Source organism: Cetorhinus maximus, chromosome 5 (genome assembly GCF_964194155.1).
Source record: "Cetorhinus maximus chromosome 5, sCetMax3.hap1.1, whole genome shotgun sequence".
NCBI classification, from domain to species: Eukaryota; Metazoa; Chordata; class Chondrichthyes; order Lamniformes; family Cetorhinidae; genus Cetorhinus; species Cetorhinus maximus.
The window spans coordinates 89599290-89617909 of NC_135883.1; the positions used below are offsets into that span (position 1 = coordinate 89599290).

Genomic DNA, 18620 nt, shown 5'->3' on the forward strand with positions numbered 1-18620 from the left:
AAGTACACTGGTGTGCCTACGCACCCAGGCGGTGACTTTCCGCCTTCAGGCCCTGCAGCAGTACCTTTATGTCGAGGCTCCTCCGAGATGGTGTGCCCTGGCGATGTATTTTTTCCGCCAGGTGCACAGCCTGAATTATAATGCGCAGCTCTGTTTGTAGACCTGAGGGACCTTTGTGGCTCCTTACAGGTATTGCCAATCTTTTACTAAGACCTGATCAAATTCTGGAATATGTTCGCCTCGTGACGCAGCTCTCTGCCGTCAGGAGTAGCGGATATCGTTAGAGAGTCGCTGCTCATGAATCCGCACCTCCGCCACTTTCGGTGGCTGGCGGAGAGAGGGCCGTGGCTGCCGTTAGGACCAGGATCGGGGACGTGCTGGGTGGCGGAGGAGTGGGCTGGATGATTCCCTAGGAGTTGGTGAAACGTGCACAGTGGACATCCAGCTCGCGGCCAGTGCCATTCAAGACATTAGGACGGTTGTGCTCAGCCCCAACATCACACTGGGACTCGAGGTGGCGCAGGTGTATGGTGGTCTTCCTTCTGAGCGTACCCCTGTTCGGACGGAATTCCGCATTGGCCCCAAGCCCCGAACCCTCCCCTGGGAACCGGAGCTGCTCAACCTGAGTCACCTCACGGAAATGCCTTCTGTGCCCTTTAGGATGGCGTGAAGGGGTTTCCTGTATGGGCTGCTGCTATACTTCCATGCCTTCGCACGCTGCCCTGATACACCCTGGCGTGCCTTGTTGCCATCTGGCGGTGGAGGTCCCCAGTGGGTTCTCTCTACACAGGAGTTCTCCCCCTTTCCATCGGGGACCTGGGGTGGAGGGTGTTGCATGCAGCAGCCCCATACAGCCGTAGGATGTGTCGGTTCACGGACTCCCAAGATGCCTGCGTCTCTTGCAGCCTTGTGGAGTCCGTGGACCACGCATATGTTAATTGCTGTAGGCTCCACCCCTTTTTAGTTATTTGATAAACCTTTTACTGTTGTTTTGTTTGCTTCAGTCCCACGCTCCTGATCTACGGGCACCCAGTGCAGAGGGGGGCCAGGAGGGAGGAGGACCTCCTCGTGAACCCGCTCCTGGGCCTGGTCAAGTTGGCCATTAACAGGTTCAGGCAGCGGGCGATTGAGGGGGGTCATCCAACCTGGCTGTTTGCCCCTCTTCCACGGCTACAGTCGCAGCCAGGTGTCCCTGGAGAGGGAGCAAGTGGTGTCTGCCGGCACCATCAAGGCCTTCCATGCTCGGTGGGCACCGTGAGGACAGGGGTGCTTCATAGACCCTTTTGATCACGTTTTGATTTAATGTTGGTAAGTTTCCTTTAAATTTTGTCTTTGTTTTTGCAGTTTCCCTTTAAAGGGCTGCTTTTACTTTATCCCTGATTTTGTTAATTTAGTCTCCGCTGTGGATTAATTGGTTTTGACTCAAAACAGTTGCATCTTCTTAACCTTCCTAACCCTGCTGCTACGTCTTGGTGCTCCCTGGACATCCACAGCAGAGGTGGAGGCAGCCTGCTGACTGTTATGCCCTGTCTGTGATGACCTTGATGGGCATTCTCTGGAAGGCTGAGGCCTGGAGGGCCTCAGCCTGCTTTTGGAGACCTGCTTTGTGACATTGGCACCCTCCGTGAGCTGTGGAGCTGGAGCTGCGGGGTCACAGGTGGAGGGGATTCGGATGGGCCGGAGTCACCTGGGTGGATGGCCCCAGGGTGTGCACCTGCTGATCCTCCTCCCTGGCTGACTCCTTGAGGAGAAGGGGTAGCTGGGGTGGGATAGAGCTGCCCCGCACCCCTCTCACGTACACACTGTTGGAGGCCAACTATGACGTCAGTGATGGGGTTCAGCTCACGCAGCAGTGCAGGAGTGACATTCTGGACCAAGGTCTCCATGGCAGCCGTCATCTTACCAGTGTTGACCTCAGTGCGTTGGCATGCCGGCGCTATCACATCAGCCTGAAGGCTCGTCATCTGACTTGGACTCAGCAAATATCTGGCTCCCAGCAGTCCTCCAAGTGCCAGACATCTGGGAAGTCCCTTCTACTGCCTGCTGTGGACCAGAAAGTGTGATGTGCTCACCAGATTGTGATCCTGAGGCTACTCTAAAGCTAGGTCCCACTGTGGTGTGTGTCTCTGCGCTGCTGGAGGGTGGGGGTGAGCTCTGTAATGGGACTTCATGGAGGGTGCCCTCAGATTCCTCTTCAGAGGTTTCTTTGGGGCTTGCTTGGAGGCCTTGGGTCATAGACTCCATCAGCTGTTTAGCAGATGTGCCTGCGAAAGCAAGGAGAGATAATTAGTGCATGGCAGTGGCCTGTGAAACAGGACACATCACTCACAACATGGTTATCTGATGGATGTTGCTCTGCCGGATCCTCACTTGGTAGAGCAGTACAGGAACAGTTCAGATCCTTGCCAGCCAGCTGGATGGCTCTGTTTTCAAAGTCTATGAGGATTTCATCCTCCACCGGTAAGTCACCCACCCCTCCCCCCTGCCCCCCCCCCGGTCTTGTGTGCCAGCTGTCCTGCATAACTAGAGGTGGAAAGAGTGTAAGCCTGTCAGACCAGATGATAAGTATGCCTGGCATGTGTGGGTGGTGAGTAGTCCCGTGGATGGGATGAGGACTATGACGGTGTGTATGAGAGAGTGAATGGTGATGTCCATTGAACTGGCAGTGAGTGAGGGCTCTGTGGATGTGTGATGGGTTTTTGAGTGTGAAAGTTGAAAATGGGGAGAAGAGTGACTTACCTTTGCTGAACGGAGGAGATCATTAATCCTCTTGTCACACTGGGTGGCTGTCCTCTTTTGCAAGACAAGTTTGCTGAGCACCACTGCCACTGCCTCCCAAGCCGGATGAGTGAGGTTGTTGCCCATCCTGCGGCCAGAGTGGGGACACCACGGCGAGCCAAAAGGTGCTCAAGGGACGCGTCATTGAACCGTGGGAGCTGCAGTCTTTTTGCCTTTCGGAGCCATGGCTTCTTTGCAGGCATCGTGGGCTGGCAGCACTGAGAGGTGTGTGCACGGATGTACTTTAAATATGGCGCCTGGCGTGGCGGTCGAATGAGAGCCCGCCGCCATGGAAGCAGCGTGTTTCCTGGAAATGCATAATTAACGTAGCAGGTTTGGGACAATACGGCATGAAAATCTGCCATTGTGGCCGACGGGTAAAACATTGTTTTACCCATTCTCAATAGCTGCACATGTAAGAACTTTAATATAGAATCATACATCATAGAAGTAGGCCATTCGGCCCATCATGTGTCAGCTCTTTGAAAGAAATTAGTTCCCTCTTCGTGCTCTTCCCCACCACCTTCCAGACTTTCCTTTTTCCAAGTGTTTATTCAATTTCCTTTTGAAATTTACCATTGAATCTGCTCTGCCACCCTTTCAGGCTGCATTCTAAATGTTTTGAGCCCAAACACCTCGTTATTTTAAAAAAATGTTCTCCTCATTACCCCACTATTTTTTGCCAGTAATGGAAGGACTGTTATTTGGTTGTAATAATATTATTACGACTTTAGTCGGTTGGATCTGTCTCTCTGCTTTCTTATTCCATTGCAGTTTGGATTTTGAAATTCTGCTGCACTATACTGGGGTAGAGATGGCGGGCTTCCATCTGAATATTGCACTAAATATTTCCTTGTTTTTTTTTCATAGCTTCTGATACTAGTGTCAAACATCTCAGTCTCTCTCCCATTCAGCAGCTTGGAATAAAGACAGTTGGCAGGTATTTTGCACTTTATATATATGTTTTAAACTGTGTTTAACTTTTCTCAAAGCAGGTCTGTGGATGAAATGGAGAAGTATTTAGACTTCCTAACTCTGAGTTCGGACAAGTGCAGAAAACTCTTGGTAAATTGTAAAATGTTGAATTCCTTTAGGGTCTGTTGATGTATTTTATTTTACATTAGGTGGCACTAATGCCATTACAAAAGTGTAAATGTTTCAAAAGTAACCATGTTTAAAACTAGTACTTTTAGTCTTTTTTTAAACAATGTTCTAGTTGTATATCTGTTTCATAATATTACACATTGACAGGTCAATAAAATTAGTACCATACCTTGACTATAGCTAATCAGTTGTATAGCAAAATAAATAAAACTACAGTAAATTTTGTGTTATCCGGCCCTCTGCCAAGTAGAATTCTCAACTAATCAGAATTTCTGATGTTTCCCTATTACGAATCATCACTTTACCAAGGAATCAATTACAAAATTATCTGTACCCCATACCTGTGTACTGTATTATTTTATAATTTAATTTATGGTTTAATGTACTGTTGAAGATTAGAAGTAAAAATAATATTGTTCTTTACTTCCTGTGTACTTGCATATTAGTCCATGCTACGGTAAATAGAACTCTCCATTAACCAGCATTTTTGATTATCTGGCACCACTCATTCCCAGCGCATAGCGGATAATAAAGATATTACTGTAGTACATTTTGGTAGGTGTTCTTAACCAATATATTCGAATAGCAAAAAATATACCAATACATAAGTCTTATTTCTTTAGGATGCTGATAAAATAGTCTAATAACTATGTTTCAAAATCTCTCTATTTCAGATATGGCAGGTTCCTTGGTTTACTAAAGGATGATTCTGATCAGGAGCTTGCAATTTTGCTAATGCATTGTGAAAGATTTATGAAACAGCAGCAAACTACCATAAGCTCCTCACTTTGTATCCTTCTGCAGTTTGATACTTTGTCTTGTGAATACTTATTGTTTTTGCAGAGCTATATTCTTGTTTTTATTACTGTGAATTACATGTACTGTACAGATTTGATTACTTTGGATTCCCAAAACTCTGCCTTTATGTCTTAGATCCCACTTCAAATCCAAGCCAAGTTATTTGTTTTTTTCATTATTATTAATTTCTATTTTGATGTTTCTTAATTAGAATAGTCCCAAGAATATAACTCAACCAGTGATTTTTTTTTTTATTATGTGGTCCCAAGGAGTAGAGAGTAGTGTAGGTTTGTTTAGAGGAATAATGATCAGGAATTCATTAATTTTTTTTCACTCTGGTTATGTTGTCCTGTGTACCAAATGAAATTCTATCATCAGACAGTGTATTCTAGATCACAACAATTCATCAGATCTACAGATCACTTCTCTGCACCACGTTCTCTATAAAGCTTACAGCTCACCAACATGTGTTTCATTGCAGCTACAATAACCTGGTGCACAAAAAGTGCTCGGTGGAAAGCATTTTAAAATTAAATTTTAACATCAAGTTTTCTGGCTGGACTTTGAACATGATTTTGTTGACAGATGCCATTTGCAAAGTTGTTTTGCTGTCATTTGTGGTATTTTGAACTCATAGTGGCAAATGACAAAACTGAGAATCCTAGAAACCTGAAATAAGAGCTAGAGAAACCTGTAGGCCTTTCCATATCTGAAAAGAGAAATGATGGATTAGCATTTCAGGTGAAAATCTTTTTATCAGAATGCCAGTTCTGACAAATGGCCTCCCAACAAAAATGTGACTTTTTGCAGATGCTGATCAACCTGCTATTTTCAATAACTTACATAGTGCCTGTATTGTAACCAACCATCCCAAAGCATCATATGATCTTTATATAACAATATTTGCTACTGAGCCATGTAAAAAATGAACAAAAGCTTGATCAAAGAGGTAGATTTTTTTGTCATGTCTTCTGGTTCTCGTAAGTTAGAAATAATCATGCTTTAGACTCAAAATGCTGGAACTTCATCGAGTATATTTCTTTCATCTCTCCATATTGCTGCCGGACTGGTGCATTGTTATTCGGCATGTGACTATGGTGCAGCAGTAAAATGTGGCATCCTGGGATATATTCACATAACAATTAGTTACTAGCTCTATACGAAGGGTATAACAATATAACATCCCTCTTTAATAAATATGTAATGCCTCCATGTCACTGTTCCAATTGTTAACTTTTTTTCTAAACTAAAGAAGATTAGCAATTGAATTTTCAAAATAAAATGAGCACCTTAAGAGTCTCTTATGGCTTGTTTTCCGGTCCAAAGATATCCACAGTATCACTTGGGTTGTGCCTCCGTTTCATTTTCACAATATTCATTCAATTTTTCACCCTTTCTCTGGCACCTAACTCAGGTTGATATTTAAATCTAATTCAGTGTCATATTTGTTTAAAATGTTTGGGGTTTTACTCACTGACAACCAGGACGACCAACTCTTCGGGGAATAAAATAAAGGACACTTTGGCATGGGGGACTATACAGGGTGGGTGGAGGTGTTACTATCCAGACTGTGAGAGCAGGACGCAGTGAGGAATGGTTGGCAAGCCTGTGGGAGCTGTGGGGGGAGTTGGTGTGGCTAGGGAGCTGGTGGGAGGGGTTGTCAAGACTGCTGGGGGGTGGGATGTGTTTTAAAATGTGGGAGCGGGACACCAGTAGGAAAGCACGTTTTGCATGCGCAGTGTGTTGTGCGCATGCATAAGAATCTCAAATATGAAATATGGGACAAACGCCATCCTAGCAGCAAACAACTTGGGGCACCGGACAAATGCTTCAAATACAGGAGGGTCTCATGAAATCCAGGACCAACTGCAGACAACCCTGCTGCCACCATGTTGTGTCTTCTGGTTCCCATAAGTTATGAATAATCACACTTTAGCCTTAAAATGCTGGAACTTCATTGAGTGTATTTCTTGCATTTCTCCATATGGCTGGTAAACTGGTACATTGTTAGTCAACACGTGAGTGCAATACATGCTGCTGCCACTGTGCATTTGTGGTGGAGGGATTAAATATTTAAGGTGGTGAATGGGTTGCCAATCAAGCAGGCTGCTTTGTCCTGGATGGTGTCGAGCTTCGTGAGTGTTGTTGGAGTTGATCTCATCCAGGCAAGTGGAGAGTATTCTATCACACTTCCAACTTGTGCCTTGTAGATGGTGGACAGGATTTGGGAAGTCAGGAGATGAGTTAGTGGCCGCAGAATTCCCAGCCTCTGACCTACCCTTGTAGCCACAGTATTTATATGGCAGGTTGCATTCAGTTTCTGGTCAATGGTAACCCCCAGGATGTTGATAGTGGGAGATTCAGCAATGGTAATGGCAAACCCACTGTCTACAAACCCTTCCATCACTTTTTTTTATTCATTCATGTGATGTGGGTGTCACTGGCTAGGCCAGCATTTATTGCCCATCACTAATTGCTCTTGAGAAGGTGGTGGTGAGCTGCCGCCTTGAACCGCTGCAGTCCATGTAGTGTCGGTACACTCACAGTTAGGGAGAGAGTTCCAGGTGTGTGGCTTGGAGGGGAACTTCCAGGTGGTGATGTTCCCATGCATCTGCTGCCCTTGACCTTCTAGGTTGTAGCTGCTGTGGGTTTGGAAAGTGCTGTCTAAGGAGACTTGGTGAGGATCGAGAGTAGACTGATGGGGCAGTAATTAGCCAAGTTGGATTTGTCCTGTTTTTTATCTACAGGGCATACCTGGGCAATTTTCCACATTGTTGAGTAGGTGCCAGTGTTGTAGCTGTACTTGTAGCAGCTTGGCTAGGGACACAGCTAGTTCTGGAGCTCAAGTCTTCAGTACTATTGCCCAAATGTTGTCAGGACCTATAGCCTTTGTAGTAGCTAGTGCCTTCAGCTGTTTCGTGATATCATGTGGACTGATTTTATTTGGCTGAAAACTGGCATCTGTGAGGATGGGGATATTTTTGGAGCCTCCTCCTCCACATAGTTGTTTAATTGTTCACCATCATTCACGACTGGATGTGACAGGACTGCAGAGCTTAGATCTGATTGTGGGATCGCTTAGGTCTGTCTATGGCATGCTGCTTCCGCTGTTTGGCACACAAGTAATCTTGTGTTGTAGCCTCACCAAGTTGACACCTCATTTTTGACACCTTATCATTGACCAAGCTTTTGGTCATCTGACCCAGTATCTCCTTATGTTGTTCCATGTCATTTTATTTTGTAATGCTCCTGTGAAGCCTTGGGATGTTTCAGTACATTAAATGTGCTATATAAATATAAGTTGCTGTTGCTGTTTTGATCAAATCACAGTCAAATCAGCTGCAGCACCTTCAAATATTCTTATAATAATATTCTTGTAGTTACAATTTGCCTCAAACAAAAAATAATATGTAGGTTCAGTGTTAAAAAACCTGATTCACAAACTGACTGTTATTACCAGAAATAATATCTTTTGCATAGTTCATTCACCCAAAATCCCTTTGTTTTGCAAAATTGGCAAATTAAGTGCATTATGCTAGTTACAAAGAAGAAATACTTGATATAAAGGGCATGGTGCCATGTTTTTCACATTTTTGACACCTACTGAGTCATGGAACAAGCTTCACGAATGAAATAAGTATGCCATATTACTTAGCAGTACTCTGCTATGTTACAAGCACAGTATGAATTTGACTCTTTTGTACCCAATTTATGATGTGACTTTATGGCCATGTCAGTTGCAATACACAAAATTACTTCTACCTCCAAAGGGACTTCATTTGTTTTACTTATAACTTTCAGAAATCCATACTATATCAGAATCTAATACGCCAAGCCGAAATAATTTTTATTGAGAATGTAATGTTGCTCTAATTTTACTGGCATTTTCTTTTTTAAATGATTATCAAGGCTCTTTTTTGTATTATGTTCGCTAAACGATTTAAGAATTATAGTCAAGCGATCTGCTGGCAGGCCTCTACTTGTGATGTTCTTAGTTGACAGAGAGGTGCACATGAGCAACCAGGAATGTTTGCTTCTCATTATTCCTCCTCACTGTAGCAAAATACTTGGGCTCCATAAATTGACCAATGAAGAGATCACAGGCTGGAACCTAAACTTTACCAGTTCATTACATAGTATGCTGGTTCTCCAGCAAGCTGAGAAACTGCAATAACCTCATTGTAACAGAGGGCAGAATTTTCTGTGCACACTGGCATTGGGCAGGCGTGAGCAGACAATATGGCGGGAAGGCCAAAAATTGGTTTCATGGCGTTGTGAAAACAATTTGCAATTGTCTGCTCCGTCCGTCAATGGCGGGTTGCATTTCCTGCTGCTGCACGTTGTGAACTTCGTTGTCATACATCTGTATATCGTAAGCCCAGCTTTCCAGAATCATTCCCCCCACGCTGGATCACCTGAGCAATCACGCCGACGAGTGTCACAACAGCATTTATAAGACGTGCACCTGGCGAGCTGCACTTTGAGGGGAAGTTGGAGGTGAGTGCACAGTAACATTGCACAGTGCTTGCGAAGGTCCTGAGTTGGACCTCAAGGTTGAGGCATTGTGCATTCAGGCAAGGGCACAGGCAAGTCACATTTTACCTGCTTGCTGACAGTGCAGTGCCAGGGCAAGTGCTGCACTGCGGATAAGGCGAGTTGAGCGCAGGGGGAGCAAGGGCTGCATTGTGTTCGAGGGAAAAGCTGCCGCCAGTTGGTCAGGTGGAGTGGGGCAGAGGTGGGTGGGGTTTGGGTAGCCATGTAGCACACTAAACTTTGGCCATCCAAGTCGTGACCAGTACTCTCTGGGATGCGTTAAGGGGGCTTCAGACTTAACGAAGAGAGGTTCTTAATACACCCAATCTAGCCCACGCATATCTCTCTTTCATCATGCAGGGAGTACATCAGGATCATGGAACATAATCATAAGACCGAGATAGATAGGTTCTTGATTGGTAAGGGGATCAAAGGTTATGGGGAGAAGGCGGGAGAATGGGGTTGAGAAACTTATCAGCCATGATTGAATGGCGGAGCAGACTCGATGGGCCAAATGGCCTAATTTCTGCTCCTATGTCTTATGAGCTTGGTGACTGAGCTTGTATATCAGGAGAAGAGAGCGATGGAGGTGCCTGGCTGGACAGAGGGAGGAGCAGCACCCTCAGGAAGAAGGGACAGCTAGGGCTCCCAAGCACGCCACTGAAGAGCCACAGTGAGCTGTCGCTGGTCGACGCCTAGCTAGACCCAGGGTCTACAGACGAAGCTTGTCATTCCTGCAGATGACCGAGAACCAGTGTTGCTGAAGACTACGTGTATCCAGGGAACTGGTCGGCCGTATCTGCCACCTGCTGCAGGATTTGGCACCACGGGGACCTGGAGGGTATCCACTGCCAGTGTCCTTGGAAGAGACCAACCGCTCAACTTTTACACCAGTGGCTCCTTTCAGGGTTCCACAGGTGACCTCTGTGGGATACCGCATGCCTCCACCTACAAATGCATCCATGAGGTCACAGACACCATCTTCGTGAAGGCACACAACTTTGTGCATTTCACCCAGGATCAGGAAAGCCAGGATGCAAATATGCTGGGATTTGCCCAGATCTCAGGTTTTCCATAGGTGCAGGGTGCCATCGACTGCACTCAGATCTCCGTGGCAACAAGTGGTCAACTACGTCAACTGCAAGGGCTTACATTCGCTGAATGTTCAGCTGGTGTGCGACCACCACAAGCACATCCTGCAGGTCTGCGCACGGTTCCCAGGGAGTGTCCATGACTCCTACATTCTCAGTAGATCTCATATCCCTGACGTCTTCCAGGGTCCACAAAGGGTTGGCTCCTCGGGCATAAGGGCTACCTGCAGAGGACGTGGCTGATGACACCCGTGAGATGGCCTCTGCAACAGAGGGAAGGTACAATGAGGCTCATGCTGCAACTCTCACTTTTTGGTGTTTCAACTCATTGTTGAAAATGAGTTCCATGCCTGGACTGGTCCAGTGGAGCCCTGCAATACAGTCCACAGAGGGTGTCACGCATCATTGTCACCTGCTGCACCCTTCACAACCTGGCGCTGCAACAGGAAGAGGAGCTGGCTGAGAAGGAGATGGAGGAGCTGCATGTCTCTTCCAATGAGGAGGATGTCAATGGGGATGAAGGTGAGGAGGCCCTCGAAGCTGACGATGATGGCAATGAGGCCATCGCACTGGCCAAACAAGGCAAGCATGCTCGGGAGGCCCTCTAGCTAGTAGATTCATGGAAAATGATGACGACATGCAGTGAGGAGATACCATAGATCTTCACATTGCATCTGTGAACATTTGACTCCAGTCTGGCTGATGGCCATCTGTGATAAGGCTCCTGTCATGGAGACGCAGTTGAAGCCCATAGACCCTACATTCCAGGAGGATGATGATGACATGCAGCGGGGACACTCCATAGATCCTCACTTAGCTTATGTGAATGTCTGACTCTTGACTGGCTGATGGCAACTCGCTTGCACTCTAATAATAGGGTCACATCATGGTGATGCGGCAGGGAAACTTTAACTTCTCCTATGGCATCCTTCATGAGCTGAACCCTTCAGGACCACACTGTCACCGGGCACAGCTGCTGATGAGATGGGGGGCCAGCTGCACCTCAAAAGTACCAAGAGCACACTGAAGGAATGATGAAACTCTGTGCCGCCGGTCCAGGAAATTCTGGCAGCAATGATAAGCCCCATCCAAGTGCAGGCTTGGCTGATGTGACCAGCGACAGTGAAGGCACCCCATTAGTGTGCTGGGAAGGGTGCACAAAGCACAGGAGAGGAGGCCCTGGACTGAGACACCTGCCGTTATCTCGTGCAGGGACACATCTCAGTTTCACGTCCGAGTGACACAAATATTGCTCATCAGAATAAGGAGCCATAGGCAAGGAGACAATCTTGGGAGTTTATTAATGAAGTGAACATTATGTACAAGTGATTAACACTCGTGCCCCTGCTGTGCAACTACATCTTCTTAACTTTCCTAACCCTGCTTGCTACCCTTTGGTGCTCCCCCAATATTCACAGTACAGATGGAGGCAGCATGCTGATTGTTCAGCCCTGTCTATGATTACCTTGACGAGCGTCCTCTGGAGGGCCAAGGCCTGGTGGGTCCCAGTTGTGTGGCAGTGGTACCCTCGTCAAACTATAGAGCTGGATTTTCGAAGGTCACAGGAAGAGGGGATTAGGATAGGCCGGACACTCCCAGAGTCACCTGGGTAGATGGCCCCAGGGTGTGCACCTGCTGATCCTCAACCCATATTTGTGCCCAAGGGTCCCTGGCTGTCTCCTTGAGGAGAAGGGGTAGGTGAAGTGAGATCAAGCTGCCCCGCACCCTCTCGTATTGACATTTTTGGAGGCCAACTATGATGTCAGCAGTGGAGATCAGCCCGCGCAGCAGTGCAGGACCAATATCCTGGACCAAGGTCTCCATGGCGGCTGCCACCCTACCAGCGTTGACCTAAGTGCCTTGGTATGCCAATGCTATAACCTCAGCCTGAAGGAGGACGGACTCCTCCATCGTGTCTTGGAATCTGAGGAGTGCAGCGGACATCCCTTCCTGATGTTCCCGAGCTTGCCTTTGCAGCTCCAGCAATTGAGGTATGACCAAGCCCAGAGACTCGTCTCTGACTCGGACTCAGCAGATTTCTGGTCACCAGCAGTCCTCTTGAGTGCTGGAAACCTGGGAAGTCCTTGCTTTTGCCTGCTGAGGATCAGACAGTGCGATGTGCTCACCAGATTGTGAGGCTATTCTAAAGTTTGTTCCCACCGAGGAGTGTGTCCCTGCACTGATGGAGTGTGTGGGTGATCTCTGTGACTGATCTTCAGTGAGATTTTAGCAAATTCCTCTTGTAAGGTGTCTTCGGGCCTTGAGTTGACGACCTGGGTCATGGATTCCCTCAGCTGTTTCCCAGATGTGCTGGCATAAGCATGGCAGTGGCCTGTGAAACAGGACACATCACTCTCAGGATGATTGTCTGAAGGATGTTGTACTGCTGGATCATCACTTGGTTGAGCACTGCCAACCTCGCTGTCAGCACAGGAATGGTCCAGATCTTTGCCAGCCAGCTGGATGACTCAATTTTCAAAGTCCGTGAGGACCTTGATTTCAGCCATTTCTCTACCAGTCTGCGATCTCTCCCTTTTTTTGCGTGCCGGCTTGTCCTGCATGAATATAAATGGAGAGAGTGTAAGCAAGACCCCTGCCAGGCTAGATGATAAGTATGCCTGGCGTGTGTGGGTGGTGAGTGGTGCCATGGATGGGATGAGAACAGTGAAGGTGTGTGTGAGAGAGAGAATGGTGATATCCCTTGAACTGACAATGAGTGAGATCCTTGCGAATGTGTGATGGGTTTGTAAGTGTGTGAGTTGAGAATGATGGAATGAAGGATCATTCATCCTCTTTTGGTACTGGGTCGCTGTCCTCTTTTGCGGGATGTCAGCATTGGCTATTGCCTTCCAAGCTGGATTGTTGATGCTGCTGCCCCTCCTGCAGCCAAAGCGGGGGTAGAGGACATCATGGGCCTCCACGGCGTCCAAAAGGTGTTCCAGGGATGCATCACCGAATCGTTGGGCTGCAGTCTTCTTGCCTTTCGGGGCCATGTCTTCTGTGCAGCAATCCTGGGTTGGAACCACTGAGAGGTGGGCACGCAGCTGCACTTTAAATATGGTGCCTAGCATGAGGAATTGGCGAGGTGATATGGGCAAATCAGAGGGCACCCGCCAGTGAAACAGCGTGTTTCCCGGGAATGCACGATTAATGAGGTAGTATTGGGACAATACGGCGTGAAAAGCCACCATTGCGGCCGGCGGATTAAACGTTCTTTTGCCTGCCCACTTCCGCACCTTGGGCGGAATTGTCCCAGATTTGCACTGTGTTCGTACATCAGTACATTCTAAATTGTTTCAAACCTATGACCTGATAAGAACTGTAAAAAGGGTACATTCTGCTGCAGGTTAAGATACTCCATCGGTTATAATTGATGCATTATTTAATAAAACATTATTTTTTATGCGTTCCATTACTTAAGCTGCTAAATATTTACCAGACCTTTCACCCAAGCTATGTAAAGATGATGTAAAAACGTAGATTCTGTAGAGCTATGTAACTCAATTGCTTTGCACGTAAGGAAATGTGAGACCCGAATTCAAATTTAGTGCTGAAAACATAACAGCAAAGATGTGTTTTAATAAATTGATTTATGTTGTCAGATTTCCTTGACTGCAGCTTACAGGCTGTCTACAGGGAGGTTATGTTGGGCATGACTGGTTTGCATCTACTGCATTTTTGATAATGTCAGGGGACGGAGAGCGAACTCTAAAATTTCTACAACAATTTTCAAGTCTTCTCGTCTCAGCATTTATCTGGCTGCCCCGTCTGCATTCTTCTGTATGTTTCTCAAGGAAAATTTGCCATTATCTACTAAAGTTTTTTTTATTGCATTCTATATGACAAGTTTTTGAAAAAATTGGGTAGATTCCCCACCTGCCTACACCTAGAGGACTTTAGCAGCAGGCTGGTGGGAGGTGCATTCCATTTTGCGAGCTGGGCTCATTGCCATTGTGCCAGTGGGCCACAGGACAGGGGTAGGTTACTAGTTATGTTAATAGACTACTTATCCAGATGTTTATTATGGTCATTCCCACCATTGCATCTTGGGAGTTTGAATTCAGTATAAAAATATTGTTGATTTTCCTCCGGAGCAAACGTAAGTAGAACGAGGAGCCTGCCTTCACTATTGGAGTTAATCTGACCCACAAAACTACATTGGAGTCAAAATGTAATCAGGGCAGCCTTCGTCCAATAAACCTGCTATAGAGGAAAATCCATCCTTTACTGCCAGCACTTATACATGAGCAATGGCTGCTTAGGTGAGATACTTGAGGTTGACTAACACCATATCCTAGCAACAAGTTAATGGTGTCATTTTCACTTTTGCCGTTTTTCAATCCAGCAATGGGCAAGATCCCACGGGGAGTCATCAGTGAGAGGCCCAAGTCATTTTGAGGGACAAGCCTCATTTATTTAATAAGGCCATTAATCTTTGGAACACTCTACCCCATTGAGCATTGGAGGCTGAGTCAATGAATATATCCAAGGATGGGTTTGACAGATCTTTGATCTGCAAGGGAGTCAAGGATTATGGGGGACGCAAAAAAGTGGAGTTGAGGCCATAATCAGATCAGCCACAATCTTACTGAATGGTGAAGCAGGCTCAAGGGGCTCCAATTTCTTATGTTTGTTTCTACATTTTCATTTTGATCCTTCTACATCAAATACCAATGTCCAAGACAAAGCCCAAAGCCTACTCTTAAAAAACAGTACTACTTTAAAGATGACACAGAAATCTTCAGGTTTTCCTGCCTTCCTCTACTGAACTTGCACAGAGAGCAACAGGGATTGAATGTGTAGAGAGAATTTCTTCTAAATATCAGTTGGTTTTGAATGGTAAGGCAATGAGGATAGTTATTTCTTTGAAAGGGATTGTGGTAGCATAAATCCATAGGGTATATTTTTCATTAAATTGATGAAAATAGGATGTCAATGCAATAGAAAGGCACCACCATTTTTTATAGACTCATATATCCCAATGTTACTCCAAAATGATTACACATGGGTATTTGCCATTGATTTCCAAACACATTTTGAATTTTAAACTTACTGAAGGATAATTGTTTCTTTCTGGCTTGATTACATTAAGACAAAATGAAAAATGTGAAAATTAATCAAAATATACAAATGGATAATATATATATGTTATCCAGAAGAAGGACACTACTCATTTTTCTTCAGTGCTCATTCATGTTCCTATTTTGTTTTTGCTGTCGCTTTGGCAGATCCACCTTTCTGTGGAAAGTGCAGAGTCCGGTATCCATCCTGTGTATTCTTGCACAGCTTACTATATTGAGATGTTACTGAAGACAGAGGCGCCACTTGTCTTCTCAGCATTCCGCATGTCAGGGTTCACTCCTTCACAGGTGAAATGTTAATTTAAATAAAATGCATGCATCTGAAAAGTTTCATAGCTACAACTGGAAGGTTTATTGATGTAACTTGTTTTATGATATTAATTTTAATGATCTGTGGACTGTACACATGCTTTTAAAAATAGACTCAAATTTTATTTCATAGGTTGATGATATTTCTAAAGGTCTGTGTTTTGTAGCAGTACTTATGTGTGGGATTAGGTATAAAATGAGTACATATATTACCATATTTCTAATGACTCATGATAAGTTGTGGAAGACATGATTGTTCTAATCTGCTGTTTTAATTTTCCTGGATTGAACACAGATTTTGAGATATTATTCTAGGGTATCACAAAAACTTGGCTAATGTTTATATCACTTTCCGTGGTAGCATAAGTACTAAAATCAGGCATAAAAACAGAAAATGCTGTAAAGACTCAGCAGGTCCAGCAGCATTTGTGGAGAAAGAAACAGAGTTAACGTTTCGAGTCCATGTGACTCTGATTCACAGCTTCTTTAGCTCTGAAGAAGAGTCATATGGACTCAAAACGTTAACTCTGTTTCTCTCGCCACAGATGCTGCCAGAACTGGTGAATTTTTCCAGCATTTTCTGGTTTTATTTCGGCTTTCCAGCAGCCGCAGCATTTTGCTTTTAAAATCAGGCATGTAATGTTACCCGCTTTACCTGATTCTCAAAATCAGGCAATTATTTTTCAGTCAGAATTTGCTAACAGTTTCCATCTTTCTGTTGACATAAAATGTATACTCCAAATGACAAAGCTTGTCAGCAGAACTGCAATTGTTCTATCAGTTAAAACATGAAAAGACTTAAATAGAGGCAAATATATTGGGCGGGGTTGCAAATCTCTCATGCTAGAAATGCAACCCTCTCAACCCCACACCCTCCATGGGTGCTGTCTCTGAGAGGATGGAAATTTATCCCATTTTGTTTTATTTTAAATATTTAAATTAAAAACTGTTCTAAGCAGATAGGTGATCAATTGATTGATTCAATTTATATAGCGTTTTTCATGACCTCAAAGTCCTTAAGAGCTTCACCACAATAAGTACTTTTGAAGTGTGGTCACTGTTGCTATGTAGAAAACATTTATGCACAACAAGGTCCCACAAAGAGCAATGAGATAATAACCAGATAATCTGTGCCAAACAACATCTCTCAATCAGCAATAAGGCAAATGACTTGTTAACCAATGCCTCCAAATGCAAAATAGCTAAGAAGGAAATGTTAGCCAGGATACCACTCCTCTTTGAATTATGTTAAGTTTATGTTCACATGAACCATCAAAACAAACAGATAAGATTTCTGTTTCATGTTTCAACTCAAATACAGCACCTTTGCCAATGCAGTACTCCTTTAATTGCTGCACTGAAATTGATAGCTGAGATTGAGAATTCAAAACTTGAGTGTGAACTCAAAACTTTTTGACCCAATAATGACAGCTCTGCCAACTGAGACCAGTTAACACTGATTAATTAAAATACGAGGAATTCAAACACTCTCGTTGTGATAAGTGCTAGAGTACTGAATTTCATCAGCATCTTACATCTCGCCATAATCTTTAATGGATCCGAAGGGGCTGTGAGCACTAAAAATTGATAAACATTCAGGATCAAATGGTATTCAGAATACCGAAGAATATTTGTGAGGAAGTGACAGAGGAGTTAAAGAAGATTTTTAAACCAAGTTAACCAAGATGGGAGCTATGCCAAAAAAATAGAGGGTGGCAAATATTACACTTCAATTCAAAAAGGGGAAAATGGATACACCAAGTAATTATCGACCAGTCAGTCTTACGTCAAAACTGCAAGATCAATGACAGAGTGAATTACAGTTAAACATTGGGTAACTCAAAATCATTGTCTTCAGCCCCTGCCAAAAACACTTCCCTCACCATCAATTCCATCACCGCCCCTCCCCCCCCAACCACTGTCTCAGATTGTAGAGGAACACCCTTCAACATCTCAACCTCAACATCCTTCTGCAACCTAAGCTTCCGACATCAGATACAATCCACCACATTGACCAGTTACTTTTTTTAATTCATTCACAGGATGTGGACTTCACTGGCCAGGCCAACGTTTATTGCCCATCCCTAGTTGCCCTTGAGAAGGTGGTGGTGAGCTGCCTTCATGAACCGCTGCGTGTAGGTGCACCCACCGTGTAGGTACACCCATAGTGCTGTTAGGAAGGGAGTTCTAGGATTTTGACCCAGTGACATGAAGGAGCGGTGATATATTTCCAGGTCAGGATGGTGAATGACCTAGAGGGGAACTTCCACGTGGTGGCCTTCCCATTTATCTGCTGCCCTTATCCTTCTAGGTGGTAGTGGTTGTGGGTTTGGAAGGTGCTGCCGAAGGAGCCTTGATGAATTCCTGCAGTGTATCTTGCAGATTGTACACAATACTGCTACTATGCATCACTGGTGGAGGGAGTGAATGTTTGTGGATGTGGTGCCAATCAAACGGACTGCCTTGTCCTGTGTAGTGTCCAGCTTCTTGAGTGTTGTTGGAGCTGCACTCATCCAGACAAGTGGGGAGTATTCCATCACACTCCTGACTTGTGCCTTGTAGATGGTGGACAGGCTTTGGGGAGTCAGGAGGTGAGTTACTCATCGCACGATTCCTAGCCTCTGACTTTCACATCCATAACATCACTCTTCTTTGTCCCTGCCTCAACCTCTCCTATTTGATTCCTCATCAGCTGTCACCAAGAAGGCATGGTTGAAGGTAGCTTAGGAGGCGATCTGAAGGAATATTGTGCCCAGATCATGGATGCAACATAGGAAGCAGTTTATTGATCTAACCAGGTCAGGAAAAGTGAGTATCTTTGCTGATTCAACTACAATCTGTGCTTTAAGTTGCCTAATTCTGTCTTGCTAAGCATTCTCTGTCATGTCACTTCCCACACGCACACAACTTCATTTAATTTCATTTC

The 18620-nt window shown here is 45.0% G+C and overlaps 1 protein-coding gene across 5 annotated transcripts in view; it reads left to right on the top strand.

Annotated features, from left to right (window-relative positions):
• The window catches only part of tbc1d32 (TBC1 domain family, member 32), a 411412-nt gene that overhangs the window by 329795 nt on the left and 62997 nt on the right, over positions 1–18620 (top strand). For all 5 annotated transcript variants that reach the window (XM_078542168.1, XM_078542171.1, XM_078542172.1 and 2 more), the window contains 4 exons: positions 3649–3718; positions 4557–4672; positions 13930–14084; positions 15533–15673. In XM_078542168.1, the coding sequence (XP_078398294.1) occupies positions 3649–3718; positions 4557–4672; positions 13930–14084; positions 15533–15673 (482 nt within the window). The remainder of the gene's footprint in view (positions 1–3648; positions 3719–4556; positions 4673–13929; positions 14085–15532; positions 15674–18620) is intronic.